This window comes from Urtica dioica, chromosome 4, assembly GCF_054948205.1.
Source record: "Urtica dioica subsp. dioica isolate 48M chromosome 4, U.dioica_male_clone48M_v1_H2, whole genome shotgun sequence".
Taxonomy (NCBI): Eukaryota; Viridiplantae; Streptophyta; class Magnoliopsida; order Rosales; family Urticaceae; genus Urtica; species Urtica dioica.
The window spans coordinates 14475447-14492036 of record NC_142759.1 but is presented as its reverse complement, the minus strand read 5'-3'; the positions used below and the strand labels follow the sequence as shown (position 1 = coordinate 14492036).

The following is a 16590-nucleotide window of genomic DNA, read 5'->3' as shown; positions in this document are numbered from 1 at the left end:
TGAAGAAATATCAAGATTAAACTTCGTAATTACAAAATATCTAAACTTCTAATTTTAACCTAAATTCAAACAAAAATACCATTTCACCCTATTTTTCTATCTTAAATCATCGTATTCATCTATTCATCTGAAATCATCTTAAATTTTCAAATTTCATCGTAAATCATCGTATTTCATCATAAACGGCTATGAATTTCATCGGAAAAAAGTCTCGAATTCAAAAACTGTTCCAAAATCGATCCAAATAATCTAATAATCACTCTAATCATTATTAAATCTATCCTACAACAATTTAAATACGAAATAAAGATAAAAATCTTACTTTTTTTTTATCATATTGAGCGTCGGAATCCTAAATCTGAAAGAAAGAGAATATCATTTTGAGTGGAAATGATGGACGAAGTGAAAGAAGGACAATTGGTTGATAGGGCATTTATGTCCGATTTGAGTTCAAAAGTCCAATTTTAGATATTTTGCAACTATAGGATCTAGCTTGCTATCCACTTTTTAGTCTACAAAATAAAATTTCTCTATTCAAATGGATGTGCTTAGACCTTATTACACATTTGAAAAATAAATAAACAATCATTAAAAGATGTTGAAATTTTCTTTAATTTATACTCTAGTAATTTAGAAGTAGTAAGCTTTTTATAAGTAGAAGATCTGACTAACTAACATTTTTTCTATGGGAAATGGCCTAATCTAGTATTAACTTCAATGTTTTAGACCAAAATGTTGTCTTCAATGTTTTGGACACTTTTAGTAGTTAGTCATGTGAGCAAGTACAATTTTGCAATTTACTTTAATTTTTTTGTTAAAAATACCCACAAAACCAATGAGGCCGGTTCAAATTTCAAAAAGGGAATACCCAGTTAGTTTCTTCACTTTCTTGTCTCTTTACATTCGCGCTCTCTCTCCTTCGACGGTTTCTCTCTCTATAATCATCACGTCCACCCTCGGCGAAATCGCTGGGAAATCAACAATAACAACACATTCTCTGAATATTCAATAGCTATATCTCTACATGCTCTTGATTTATATTTTTATGTTCATTTGAAACCCACAGTCGCTCAAATCCCTCTTTCTTCTTCATTCTTTTTCCGAAAACCTAAAAACCTAAATCGCAGAAATGGCGAAGCCCAAAAAACGTGCACCGGTTCGGAAGAGTCCGAGGACGAAGAAAGGACCTGATGCGTCGTCGTCGTCAATAAAGGGGCAAAGAAGAATGTATCTCCCGCGAAGGAGCCAACACCTACTCGGCGATTGAAGAAGCCACTGTCAAAATCGTTGTTGTCAGATGAAGATGAGACATCGCAATTCGAGTGGAAGGTTCGAAAGCTAAAATCAAGTATAAATGAGGTACATTTGTTTCACTTTGAGCGTTTGGATAACTTTTTTATTGCATGCGCGTCGGTAGGTGATTAATTATGTAAACATGATTGGGTAATTATGTCTGTGATTGTAGAATTATTTGCTCTACATTTTCTATGTTTGGAGACTAAATTGGCTATAAGGTTATAATTGTATACATAATAGTCACTAGAATTATAGATGTTTATGTCTACAATTTCATACCACTTGGCCCGTGAAAGTTACCCAAACTGTGAACGTTAAACAAATGTACCTCATTTATACTTGGTTTAATTATCTTGACTAAAATCATATATCAAGTAAAAATGAGGTACATTTTCACTTTGAGCGTTTGGGTAACTTTTTTATTGCAAGCTCTGCGAACAACATCTGCATCAGACTAGGGTAGTTCACCGAACACGACACCATAATACCCAAATTTCCTCCCTCGACGTATATTGTGGGTTCGAGCCATGTACCACTGTGCTTCAGATATATATATATATATATATATATATATATATATATATATATATATATTTCCAACATTCCTGCATAGGAAAAAGGCATATCTGATTGTTATTATAGTGTATGAAAAAATTAAATGTCTACCCTGACACTAGTTTGTAGACATGTATACCTACAATTATAGTAATTGTAGACATCTAGGTCTACACCTTCAGTTATTGTATACTAATACGTCTACAATAACTGAAGTTGTAGAGTTATATGTCTATAATTAGAAGATGACGTATAATTGTAAGTCGACAATTATTAGAGACTGTAAACATGCATGTCTACAAATAAAGAACACGAATGTAAATTTTTGCTCCGAAAATACTCAAACAGATGTTAACGTCCAAAAACACGAAGAACAATACGCAAAATATGTTACACTCGTTTTTACCCAGAATGGGCCGGACGAAACCTAGAAACAAAACAGGGCGCCGATAGGAACGAACGACGCAAACAACGGAGAAACAAGCCAATGTGTGGCAGGTTCCGGAGAGCATGTGCGATGGTTTGACGCCGGCGATGACGGAAAGAGTCAGAATTATGTGCCTTGCCTTTTGTGTCACTTACGATCTTGGGTAATACATTTGTTCGTTTATGCTCTTTTTTTTTTTTTTTTTTACTATTTTTCATTCATACATATATTGTATATTTTATTATATAGAATATGTTGTTGGAATATTAGAGAGAAAAAGTGGACAATAAAGAGTATTTATTGTTTAATAAGCTGCTGACTTTAGTCTTTCGTATTATTCTTCCTTGCGGAATGGAGTATAATATCGATTATAAGTTTGCCAAAATCGGAGCTAGAATGAATTAGAAATTGATGCTCAAAGTATGCTTTCGTATTATAAGGAGTATATTCGTATGACGCAACTTAATTTATTGAACTTGTGAGAATTCGATTAGGTAGGTTGTGAGTTTATGACCAAAGCTATTATAATTAGGAAAAATAGCATGAACTAGCCAATTCAAACTATGGCTTTTGCAAAATAGCCATAGTTTCATTAGGTTAGCCAAAATAGCCACCACTCTCCGCAGACCCTCGATCGGCTCGCCGCCGGGGATTCTGTCGACCGGGAGGATCATCTCGACTTCCATGCGCAGCACCGCGGGGCCCGGCCGCGGGCGGTGGTCGGCCATGTGGCGGGCGGCGGCGACTATCTCGCCGGCGAGGGAGGGCAGGAGCTCCGGCGACGAACCTTTCCAGCAAGGAAGCACACCTCGTCGCCGTAGCGTGACGGGGAGTCGCGAATCTCCGTCGATCTCCTCGCCTTCGCCGCCGTGACGGAGAGTCCGACGGGAGGTAAGATCTGTGCGATTGCGGTGACTGGAAGGAGGTCTGAGAAGAAGAAGATCGGAGAAGGTTGAGGATTAAATTTTAAGGCTGAATAAAATCCCTGGACTAAATTAATCCTGCCTGGATTAAATTTAATCCCGATATCTTGTCTGGATTAAATTTAATCCTGCCTGGATTAATAATCGCAGCTTGGCTATTTTGCTTATACTTGATAAACTTTGGCTATTTTGCAAATCCTTAAGTTCTATTTGGCCATTTAGCCGCTTGACCCTTATAATTATATGGCATTCATATCTGCATTATGTGAATTTTGTCACTGACATCGTTTGACATAGCTTTGTTTTTAAAAAAAGTGCTTTTACATTCAGATTTTGAAAAAAATTATTTTTTTCAAAAACTGATAAGGTGTTTGGTAAACAATTTATAAAACAGTTGTTGCTGGTAGCAAAAACTGATTTAGCGTTTGGTAAAATAAATATATTATAATAAAAAGACGAAAATAGACATAAAATAAATATTTAACAGTGCTATGGATAATCACGTGAGGATATTAAAGTAATTCTTAGCTTTTGTGACTCATGTACAATTTTTAAAATCGTTTTTGAAATTTTTTCTAAAAACTGTTTTACCAAACAGTAAGATTGCAGTTTGGTTTTTGCTAACAACAAAAACAGGCTTAAAAAAGCTGTGTCAAACACGCCACTGTCTGAGACCGGCAAACTTTATATTTCTGGAGCAATTATATAAGGAAGATCAACGAATTTCAAATACGCCAGTGCAATCAAATCAAGAGGTTTCGAAATTGACTACACGCTTATAATATAATTGTACGACCAAAATATAATAATCAACGGAAGAAGAATTAAAAACGAGAAGGTCGTTGTACTTATCGCCTATATTTATAGTTGGTGGAATAATAAACATAAAAATGTGTTAGAAAAATATATTAAAATCTTATGCGTTTGTAGTATTCACATTTGAAAAAGAAAAAAAAAATAGTGAAATTCTTTTTCTAGTAGTGCTCTTTTAGTGGCACAAAGCTGGCTAATTATGACAAATTTACTAAAATAAGTCACTAATAGTTTATATTTGTTTATCTTAGCAATAGAATACACAAACGAATTAGCTGAGCTCTACGTGTACATCAACCAAAGAAGTTAATATATCTGCGCGCTGATCTTAAATGATAATTTACATTGTATCTGTACGTATTTAACCACCTTTTTAGCTGGACATAATACCAATTTATGCTCTATAATTGAGTACTATAGCGAGCAAGTATTTCCGAGGGAGATAAAAGTTTGATATGGCTACATTGACTTTAGTATTAGTATTATTATAATTCAAAGTAAACCTCTTGAACAGACAAATCTTATCCAGGTCGGGGGCGACCATCCGCTACCACAACTTCAGAAGTCAAGAATCCACAAATAAGATCGTTCTATTTTCCACTAAACACTTGTGCGTTTTCATACATACTATAACATACTTCAAGATAACTATGTTGTTTACTATAATGATATTTTTTTAATACTATGGCAGAAGTCAAGGCCAATAACCAGAGAGGACTTGAATAACACGATCAGAGTCGGCCCACCATAAGCCCAGTTAGGCCTCAAAATTAAGAAGTTTTAGTTTTATTTAGACCTAATTTTTTAAAATTTATTTATTTAAAAAAGCTAGATATTTTAACTTTTATTAAAAGCTTAATTAGTTTAACTTTTATTTTAGCTTAATTAGTTTAACTTTTATTTTAGCTTAATTAGTAATACTTGCTAATTCCATATGACGACGGATCTAGAAGGTGTTCCTTCCTTCAAATAGTAAACATCTTAATGCCTCTCATTCTACCGAGGAGGTCAAGAGGACAGTGTGGATATGAATGAGCTAAAGCTCCGGGTGGTCTTCAATAGGAATGTCAGTTTAATCCGAAACCCGTTAACCCGTCAGGTATCCGAGCTAAACGGGCCAGGTGATACCCGCTCAAATGGGTTAACGGGTTAGCGGGTAATACCCGTTATCATTTTTAGCGGGTACGGGTCGGGTGGCGGAAATAACATACCCGACCCGTTAACCCGACCCGCAAACATAAAAAAAACCCTAGAATTTTTGTATAACTTTTAAGTACTCTCACATATGATACACACCGTCAAATATCCTGCAGTAAAAAAAATCTGAAAAGTTCTATAGTCGACAACCCTCACGCCTCACCCACCCATCCGATCGTTGGTGGTCAACATCTCGCCGTCGATGTACCCATCTGATCGCCGGTGGTCAACATCTCGCCGTCACGGTCATTGATACTCCATCTCTATCAGGTAATATTTCATCTCTATCGACGTTTTTTTTATTATATCTCTGACTCTCACACTGTGTCTCTATGGCAGTCCGTATTACTACGCCGGTGCTCTCTCTCTCTCTCTCTCTCTCTCTCTCTCTCTCTCTCTCTCTCTTTCTCTCTCTCTTTATCCCTCTCTGATTCGAATTCTCTACGATAGTTTTGTTACGTTGCCGCAAATTGTCTCTCGTCTCCCAACCGCAGGCATCTATTTGCCATCACCGCCGTCATTCTCGATCAGTTCGTGTTCACGACACCATGGCGGGTATGTTTTGTTGTATTTGTATTTGTATTAGTGTATACTGTATAATTATCGTATGTGATGTGACTTGATACACGTACGATGATGTTGAGTTGTTTTAATTGAAATTTTATAGAGTTTCATATAAAAATAGGTTTTGTTTATGATAGTCTTTAGAATTTTTATTGAAGTCGTGAATTTTTATTGTTTGTATTATAGATTTTTATTAAAGTCTGTAGTATTTTTTTTTTTTTTGTAGACTTATAGAATTTTATTGAAGTCTGTAGTGACTTTTTTTTGTAGTCTGTAGTTTAAATTTATTGTTTGTAATCTTATAGAAACAATTGTAGACTTGTGGAATTTTTTTATAGTCTGTAGTGTAAAACAATTATACTCTTTGTGGTGATTTGTCATAGATAAAGGAGGGGTTTCGTCGACTCCGAATGAAAATCCATCAACTCCAGCGGATATTGCTATATCGCTTGATTCGAATGCTCAATCCAGCCCGAGCATTGACATTTCTTGTATGGAAGCATTTTGAGAGAGTCAATATTGATGGTGTATTCAAGGCAATTTGCATATATTGCAAAAAAAAAAAAAACTTAACGGGTCATCAAAGGATGGGACGACTCATTTGAAAAATCATTGGAAAATATGTACACGTCGGGCTACATCAACAATATCTCAAATGGCATTGAACCCAACAAAGACATCAGATGGAAAATCCAAAATTGCTCTACATGCATTCGACCGAGACGTTTCACGAAATGATCTCGCAAATATGATCATCATGCATGAGTATCCGCTCTCAATTGTTGAACATGTTGGATTTAGAAAGTTTTGCAGTGGACTTCAACCATTACTTAAGATGGTTGCGAGGGATACGGTCAAGAAAGACATTCTAAAGATTTACAAGCTGCAAAAGAGTAAAATGATGAGCTTATTGGAGAAAACTAAGGGGAAAATCGCAATCACATCTGATCTATGGACGGCCAGCAACCAGAATAGGCATTATATGGTTATTACGGGACATTTTGTAGACAATGATTGGGTTCTCCGAAATTGCATATTAAGGTTTTTTTTAAAAAAATTTCACATATAAATAACTTAATCTCTCAACTGATTATTTGTTTACTAATTAATCATGTAGGTTTGTTTACGAGCCTGCTCCAAACACGGTTGATGTTCTTTGTGATAAACTGATAGAGTCACTGATGGATTGGAATGTTGATCGCAAGCTATCAATTTTTACTCTTGATAATTGCAGCACAAACGATAGCATGATCAACAAGGTGAAAGCTAAATATGACCGAAATACACTTCTTCTAGGGGCGAATTGTTTCATATGAGATGTGCTGCTCATATTTTTAATCTTATAGTAAAAGCGGGATTTATCACATTCAAATATGGCATTGAAAAGGTCTGTGATGAAATTCTTATTAGACACAAGGACAAGATGTCGCACACAATGTATTGACAATGTGTCCGACAACTTGCTTGCACACAGATAATGGATAAATAACAAACAGTGCGATAAAGAAAATACACACGATATGGTTACCCAGTTCGGTGCAATACACCTACGTCTGGGGGCACTCTGCCAGTGGAAAGGAATTCACTATTTGTAGTCAATAGTACACGCAAGGTTTATATAGATTACAATCACCAAATCAATAAAACCTAGAGACTATTACCACCAGTGAATACCTAGACAGGGACTCTTCCTGGATTTGAGCTCCGTCTCAATTCCACCCTTCGAGCAACCGCCTGTGCTCGGATGATTTTCAGTCTTCAACCGTTCATGAGCCTTCAATCACGAGATCACAAAAACCCAACTCTCACAGACACTCAATCTTTGTGGAATAGTGTTTGAGAGAATACACCGCGATTAACAAAACACAAAGCCTCCCAGTCCGCCAGTCTTGCACGTCTAAGAGCTCTAAGTGTTTTATCAAAAACGTCGAGGCTGCTAAGGGGGAGCGCATGGCTTTTATAGCAGTTGTACAGGCCTGGAAATGTATCTAGGGTTTCCTTACCCAGCCTCAACGAATATCTCATAATAAAGTCACTAGCGAGGCAATATCTCATAATGAAGTCACCAGCGAGGCAATATGTCGATACTGGAAACTTGCCTGAAATAAAGTCTGCACACAGGAGGAAAGATGTCTCACCAGAAGTAGAAGCAAGACGACCGACATCTTTCCAAACAACTTGCACTAAAAAATAAAGCCAACATATAACGTAACAACAATCTCCCCATTTAGCTATTTTTTAGGCAAGCACTTCCAGGAACAGTTCTCTCATACAAGCGTCATGACCAGAGAAGAGAGTCAAAATAAATGACCTCATGACGCCTCTCCCCCTGATTACCTCAAAAAAAAAAAAACCCAAAGGCAATGATCGACCAACACAGAGGGAGGAACAAACAACGGCCTGAAAAGGATGAGAGCTTGAACAAACAGCAGTACATTAACCATCAAGAGTATGAGAAAGAGGTCTTACACACAGGATAAACTGTAGCACAAACCAAACATAAAGATGTCTGAAAAGAAGTTGGATAATACAGACCAGATCTTATAAAAAGGGAGAGAGCATAATTAAACCGAGACACCATCGTCATGGTCACCAAGGTCATCCCGGGCACTGCCATTATCTCCTTCATCGTTCTCTGACTCATCAGCATCTTCAGAGTCCTCACCAGCATCAGAATCATCAGCAGCATTAGCTTGGCCAGCCTGAGTGTCGGTAGCAGTACTAGGAGGAGCAGTAAGATCTCGGACAAGGGCTTCACACTTGGACTTCCTGTTGGAGAGAGTCTCAATAGTCTTTTTGAGAACCTCAATCTCCTCAAGGAGTTCTTTCAGCACATTCCTCTGAACCTCATCAGTCATTGAACTCAAATTCAGTTTGCTCCCAGAGATGTCAGATGTCGCGACAGAAGGTCTGACAAGGTCACAGGCATGTTTCCACTCAAACAGTTTGTGACTGAAGTTGAGAACACCAGGTCTTTTGCCCGCCATATCTGTACTTCGCAAAATATTCTTGTTTTGCTTAAGCAGGATACCGGTGATGAGGGAAGGGAAACCTATGGGAAGCTTCACTGCAAACGACTTGGCATGTTTTTCCAAGTGATCAAGCACAAATTCACCAAAATCAAAGGAGGAACGGGTACCTATCTGGCAGATTAGGCGAGCCAGACCCGCCTTGATACTCGACCCACGAGACGATGGGGCCCAGTTGGCGATGCCGATCCGATAGAGAATGGAGTATTTGGCAGTGAGATTTGAGGATGACAGCGTTCCCTTGGATAGCCAGACATTGGTTTCGTCACCAGTAATCTCTTGAGCAATGATGTCCAGAGAGGGTACACGATCAGCCGTAATGATTTTCCCTCGACCAAGGAACTCGTTGATAACACCAGGAGAGATCTCAAAACAGTGTCCTCTGATGAAGACCTTTCTGAATTCTGCATCATCTGGAACATCGAAGGACGAAGAGAGGTTGACAATGAATTCTTTCACCAAGGCCGGGTAGTAAACCCCTATGCTGGTAACAGTCCTGAGTATCGCAGCATCGTGCAAGAGCTCTATGACAGCATCGATCTTCAGAGCCTCAGCAGACAGTTCCTTTTCAGGAAAGATGGCTCTGTGATACACATACCTCCATTTAAGGACACCGTCTTCCTTGTGAAACGAGACATTGTCCAGGGGAGCAGCAAGAATATTCTTTGGGAGCTTTTTCCCTCCCACAGATCTCTTGTTTCCTATTCCAAGAGAAATCATCGGTTCCTCTTCTTCAACATCAGGGACCTCGTCGATAGGAGACATATGAGTCTCAACAGGCTTCTTTCCACGCTTCTTTATCATGCTCATCTTTTCTTTCTTCTTTTTCTTTGCAGGGACGGGAACAACAGGAACACTTTCTTCCAACAGCTTTCTCTTCTTCTTTCTCTTCTCCGACAGAAGAGTGGCAATACAGACATCGTCATCTTTCTAGACTTTCTCTTTGAGAGAGGCAAGAATATCTTCCCCATCATCCTGACCTTGATCAGTCTCCTTCTCATGCCTCAGAGAGGAAGATGTTGGAACATCTTTCAAGACATCTTCACTCAATCCCATAATACCGCCAATAACATCACTATGAGGGGGCTCTTGTTCACCAAGGAGAGAGTTCAAAGTTTCACTGTCCCTAGGGTTCTCATCAGAGGGAAAAGAGGTTTCAGGATTACCTTGCACAACCTTGTGAGGGCTTTCAATGGGAGTCCCATCGGTGAGGGTTTCTTCTTCGGGAGTAGCGTCCTCCTTTCTTCTTTCTTCAGAAGAACTACTGGAGCTTACTTCTCCAGTAATGTCAGTGATCGAGAGAGAGGCTTTCTTGAGAATGGCATTTCTTGCGGCGGAGAGAGAGGGGTTCGCAGGAGGAATTGATGACCCAGTGATTGCACCTCCGGCCTGACCATCGGCGTGTTCACTGGATCGCAATCCTCGTACCCGGACACCGTGCTTGTTACTCTCCTGTCCAGGCTTCTTTGTCTTGACATCTTTACCCTTCATTGTGGTTTTCTCTTTCTTAGAATGAATTGTTGTGATAATGCCGCTTCTGGTACCAACCATTTTGAAGAGAATTTCAAGAAAACTGCCACACAAATAACCGTCGAGAGGGGTGAAAGCGCAAATTAGAGAAATAATGCACAAGAAAAGCGATGAAATGCGAGAAATTTCAAAGATTGAACAAGAGGTAATTTCCCCATCTTTCTCGAGAATGGAATCGTCTGCATGTATGAGAAACTGGCAAGGATCAATACGACGTCGTGACATGGAATGGGCCTTGATCCATCTCAAGCCCAAGGAAATAACAAGTGGCATTTTAGCCCGGCAATACAGTCGAATGGGCCAACCAGAAAAATGGGCCCATGAGAAAACTTTCACGAAACACACACGAACAAAAAACAGAGACGTACCAGCTTTGACAACACAGAGGATAAAACCAAAATTCCCTCCGAAATTCAGTAATTGCTATTGCTCAATTACACACAATCCTAGGGAGGATTTGAGATTTTCAAACCGGTTAGCATCCAAAGCCTTAGTAAAAATGTCTGCGAAAAGGTTGGAGAAGGCCACGAGTTTCTCTCACACAGTGCTTATTCACAAGATCCGGAGGGTTTCCATTGAGGAATTCCGACCTATTATCTTATGTAACTTATGTTTCCAAGTCATCACTCGTATCTTCACTGCAAGATTGAGAAGGTACCTCAACATTATTATGATTTCTCTATGCCAATCGGTCTTTGTTCCAAGGAGGTAGAGTGTGTAGACACTTGTAGAAAATGGGCTTTGATGGCGTTAAAAATCCGCCATATTAAAAAGATTTTATGATTTTATTTGAGCGCCATTGAAACAGGAGCTACAAAAGACTTTTAATGGCGATTGTATGAAAAAAAAAAACACCATTAAATGCCATACTTTTTGCTTGAGGTGGTGAAGGGAAAGCGAAAGAGAGATGCATGTGTAAAATAGAAATTTCAGTTTAAGAGTAATTTATTTCATAATTTTATTTTGTAGGTTCAAGCAAGGTTTAAAATATATATATATATATATATATATATATATATATATATATATATATATATACCGACTACCGGTAATACCGACTTGTATATCGCTGATGTATCGTTTATCGACAGTTATACCGACTACTATACTATAACAAAATATAATTACAAATATGTTGTATATTTTTTTTAAATGTATATAATATATACCAACATGTCTAATAAATATACATAGATATATGTATTTTTTGTATATAAACATATATATATATATATATATATATATATATATATAAGATAAAAGAAAAACAAAGAATCACATCACAATGAAAATCGTACATACATATGTACAAAGTATTTCGGTCACTTATGTATGCGAGCAAAAAAAGATCACATGAAGACTTGAATGTAGTTGTGCGTGTAGTAATAATTTTAAACATAGCTCACGACCATTGTAAAAATGAAATTTATTTTAGTTAAAAATTAGAAGAAGAAAAAAATATCGATAGTGTATCGGTATTTAGTGGGTTATAGTAGTTTTGTACCGAACATTTTCATTTTCTGATATATCGATGATATACCGAGATATATCCGTCAGTATTTTGAACTTTGGGTTCAAGTGGAGAAGAAATATTACAGGAAAAAAAAAAACAAGTGGCGAAGAAAGACATGTAATTCTTCACTTTTTGCGCTTAATATTATACTTAATAATTTAGCAGTTAGACTTAGCCATAAAAAAAATAAAAATAAAAAGTTCCGAAAAAAGACTTGTAGTTCTTCACGTTTTGCGCTTAATATAATATTTAATAATTTAACAGTTAGACTTAGCCATCTATTGTCAACACTTGATCCTACAAAATAAAATTATGATATAAATTACTTGAAAAATTAAAATAAACCTAAATAAATGTTTTCTGATTAAAAATATTATCATTAAAGATCAAGAAAATATTTAAAACCTTCTAAAGCCAAGTAATGTAAATAAATATTAACAATTAAAAATAAACATAGTACATTTTCGAGTAATAATTGAAGGCTGAGTTTCAAAGCGAATGGGCCAAGGTTGAGCCTCGAAGCCCAAGTCTCCTAGTAAAAGGACAATGGATTAATCATATTCTATGACTTTCACACTAGTTATAGACCAAAATCAAATAAGTCCAAAGTAATCTAAATCTATGACTATCTAAAATTTTTACGTTCAAAAATACCCTTAACTTAAACTCATTTTATTTTCTTTTTATTATTTTTATTGAGTTTGTATTTACTTTTTATTGACTTTAATTTTTATCTTCTCTCTCTCAATATCATGTTCTTCTCGTGAGTGTTTTCTCTCTCTCATGTATCTCTCCCTCGTACTTATTTGAACAAGATTTTATGTTTTCCAGCGACTGAAATCTCACGGAGCAAGGTTTGTTCTCATTTTCGTTAATTTTTGTGCATTTATATGACTTTCTTCACTTTAGGATTTCAAGGTTTTCATGAAAAAGTTTTTCGTTCTACTAGCGTTTTTTCATTGAATTCATAGAAATTTGTAACTAACTAAGCCTCTTTAAACATGTGATTTTGGATCTAATATACGTTTGACAATTTTTACGAATATAACCAAATGATTTATGTGACAATAATTAAGGTATGATTTGCCCTTATTTATTAACAAATTCGTCACTTTCTCTCTCCTATTTTTTTCAAATATTTTTTTTTGCATCAAAACTTCAAAAATTCGTATCTTTCTCATACGTACTCGGAATTGAGTGATTTCAGATCCTACAAATTTGTGGCGTTCGAGATCTTCAAAAATAGACCCATTGTGTTTGATGAAAAATTATGTTTAATGCATCATATTTACGTTTTCATTTATTTTTTTAGTAATTTCAAAAAATTTCAGTTATTTCCATATTTAAGGTAGTAACATGATTTTTCTACACCTATGGTATTAAATATGATTTTTCATCAAACACAATGGATCTATTTTTGAAGATCTCGGCGTCACGAATCTGTAGGATTTGGAATCACTCAATTTCGAGTTCATATGAGATAGATATGATTTTTTGAAGTTTTTATGTAAAAAAAAGTGTAGGAAAAAAGTAGGAGAGAGAAAATGACAAATTTGTTAATAAATAAGGGCAAATCAGACCTTAATTATTGCCACATAAACATGTTGACTATTTCCCTAAAAGTTGTGAAACGTAGGCTAAAAATAAATTTCATATTTTCATTTTGGTTATTTTACTACACTGCCCGAATTTATATGGTTAGTGAAGTTAAAAAAAAAAACAATGAAAGAACGATTTTGAAAATTCTGGAAATTTTTGAACAAATTTCTGAAAATTCTGTGAAATCGTTGAAGATTTATTGACATTTTTGCATTTTTATTGACATCAATGTCAATAAATCTTCAACGATTCTAGGAAAATCTTTTGAAGATTTATTGACATCGATGTCAATAAATCTGGAATGATGTCAATAAATCTTGATATTTTTTAAATTTTTTTGTTGTGACTTTAAATCTTTATAAATGAATTTTAAACGTTTAAAATAAAAAAAATTAACATCCGATTACACTCTTTTAATGCAGTAATGAGTGATATTTTAGTATATGTCAAGCATAGTGGTACATGGGTTAAACCATGTGTATACAAGGAGGGTGCATGGTGCATCGTTCGTACTTGTGCTTCCGGATTGTTTTGACCTCCACCATCTCATGGATGCATTGTACGATGAGATCAGCTCTTACCGTCCACTCATTCCATTGTTGTCAAATATGAAACCCTTTCCAGCATTGCCAATCAAGATTACAAATGATAGGCACATCAAAAGTTACTTGTATTTGAGGAGCTGAGACCATTCCATGTCAAATTTTCATCTTGTTATTGAGATAGTTAAGCTAACGCCCGATGATGCAAGAAATCAGCCGCCCACATCTCGCCTAGAATCAAGTCCAATCAAGGGGGAGTATAGATTTGAAGAGTTTGCTTTGAGAGAGGTCATGAATATGCAAAATCTTGGAATTCGTTTGAAGATTTATTGATATATTTGTCTTTTTATTGACATCGATGTCAATAAATCTTCAAAAGATTTTCGCATATTTTTTTTAAGATTTATTGACATCGATGTCAATAAATCTTCAACAATTTTCCAAATTTTTCAAAAAAAAATTACAGACTTTCCAGAATTATAATTATCGTTTTTTAGCATGAAGCCACTGAAAAACGTAGATCCTTCTTAGTTAAGCACGAGAGAGAGAGAGAGAGAGAGAGAGAGAGAGAGAGAGAGAGAGAGAGAGATTATTGAGGGTATTTTTTAACCAAAAAATACAAGATAGTCGTAGCTTTAGATTAAATTAGACATATTGAATTTTGGTCATAAACTAGTGTGGAGATCATAGTTTAGAAATAATTCCAAAGGACAAAGTCGAACACGTTGTACAATCTTTTAAATACAAAATCAACCATAATCGTTGCCGAAAACAACCAAGGACATTGGAAAAAACCATTACAAAAAGCTAAATAGTTCACAAACTTAATGTTGTTCTATCATCAACCTTTTTTTCCACTTTTTCACTACCTTCCAACTGGGTTTGTCATTGAATCCATGCAATTGGAATTGGTATACACTAAAGGTAGTTCATGTATACCAGTATTTAACGAATGGACGTAGTAATCATGCGTCGGTGCCAAATCAATGCGTTGTTCTAGATTTTTTGATAACTCGATGTCCAAACACTGTTTGAGCTCCAAAAGAACGTATTCCATTGTGGCTCTCTGGTTCAAGGTCGAAGTTGTGCTTGCGAGTGCCACTTCCAAGGCTCTACTCACAGAATCCTCGTGAAACTTCTCTTGAAGCGTTTGATAAATGTGGCTTATGTCTCCCTCTTTGATTTCAGCTCTCACCCATTGTATCACGTGGGGTTCTGATGATCGCAAGCTTTCCTGTTATTAGCTCTAACAAGACAACACCAAAGCTATAAACATCGCTTTTCTCATCTAGCTTTTGAGTATTGTAGCACCTAGACATGAAAAAAAAAAAAAACAAAACAAAAGTGTATGAAGGTAACTTTTCGTTGTCGCTGGAGAAGACTTTAGAGAGTCCAAAATCGGCTATTTTAGCATATCCAAATTTTCTCCTAAAAGAATGTTTACTGTTTTTACATCCCTATGTATGATTGCCGGTTTGCATCCATTATGCAAGTATTCTAGTCCTACAATATAAAAAAGTCCAGTTGCTATCTAGCCATATGAAACGTTAGAAATTTTGAAATAGTCAACGTTTCGTTAATTTTTTTTTAATAGCCACGTAAATCTATTTACACTATCAAACTAATAAAAAAACACAGCTTAAATTTCTAATAAATATTACTATTTACGAAATATTTACAATAATTTTTTGCTATTTACGAAAAAAATTACAAAACGTTGACTAAAACACAAACGCTTATGTTTATGTGGCTTAAATTGCTAAATTTTTTATATAAAAATTTAAGAAAAGTGTCAACACCACTAGACCATATCAAATATATAAAAACCATGTAACATTTTATTGTAGGTCATGCTAACCTTGTGCTTCATCAGCTACTATCTGTTGCGCAATTCTCGCAAGTGCACGTGGTCGTAAAAGTAGTAATTCGCAAGAGCGAGTCGATCCCACGAAGACTAAGCTAAATTAAAGATTCAAATTTCACTAGCACGAAGAGAACTTAGGAAAATATTGTTGAATGGAAACAAAATTTATAGACAAGTAAGTAAATAAATAAACAGAGAGAAACGGGTTATACGAATAGAGAGAAGTAAAGACTATGGTTTCACAAGCTCATTCTACGGTTTGGATCCATGGAAATTACGCACGACAATTATCATTCGCAATTTGCTAATCACACTCACGTTGATCGTATCACTAAACCTCTCTCGAACATCTAGCGACCTAAGCCTATGCCAACGTTTTATCTCTCGATCTTAACTCCTAAAAAACAAGGCAACCAATGAACACAGAAGCATCCACACGATTCTATAACAACCTATCTATATCTAGCATATGAATGTATTATAATAATTCAAATTAGGCCCACTAACAACCTAATCTTTTTCAAGCATTAAATTGAAGTACGAATCATGCACAAGGTAGCTACTCTTATACAAGCATTAAATATAGACTTGAATTAAACAAAGCGACAAAAACGATAACAATTCTACACTATTATAACATGGAATCCATAACTGTTTCATAATCTCGCTACGCCATAGCCCTTAGATGGTTTAGTTCATGATGATGAGAAGAATAGAGATAGACGAAGCAGATGAACA

General features: G+C 35.9%; 1 protein-coding gene across 1 annotated transcript; it reads left to right on the top strand.

The window, feature by feature from the left end:
* The first annotated feature begins 6430 nt into the window (after positions 1–6430).
* LOC149400723 (zinc finger BED domain-containing protein RICESLEEPER 2-like) lies at positions 6431–7091 on the top strand. The gene is made up of 2 exons (XM_089610493.1): positions 6431–6816; positions 6893–7091. The coding sequence occupies exons 1-2, from the start codon at positions 6431–6433 to the stop codon at positions 7089–7091; spliced, it is 585 nt and encodes a 194-aa protein (XP_089466619.1).
* The last annotated feature ends 9499 nt before the right edge of the window (positions 7092–16590 follow it).

Coding starts and splice junctions, on each gene's coding strand:
- LOC149400723 (XM_089610493.1), top strand. CDS start 6,431: ATGGCATTGAACCCAACAAAGACATCAGATGGAAAATCCAAAATTGCT. Junction 6,817..6,892: donor CTCCGAAATTGCATATTAAG/GTTTTTTTTAAA, acceptor TTAATCATGTAG/GTTTGTTTACGAGCCTGCTC.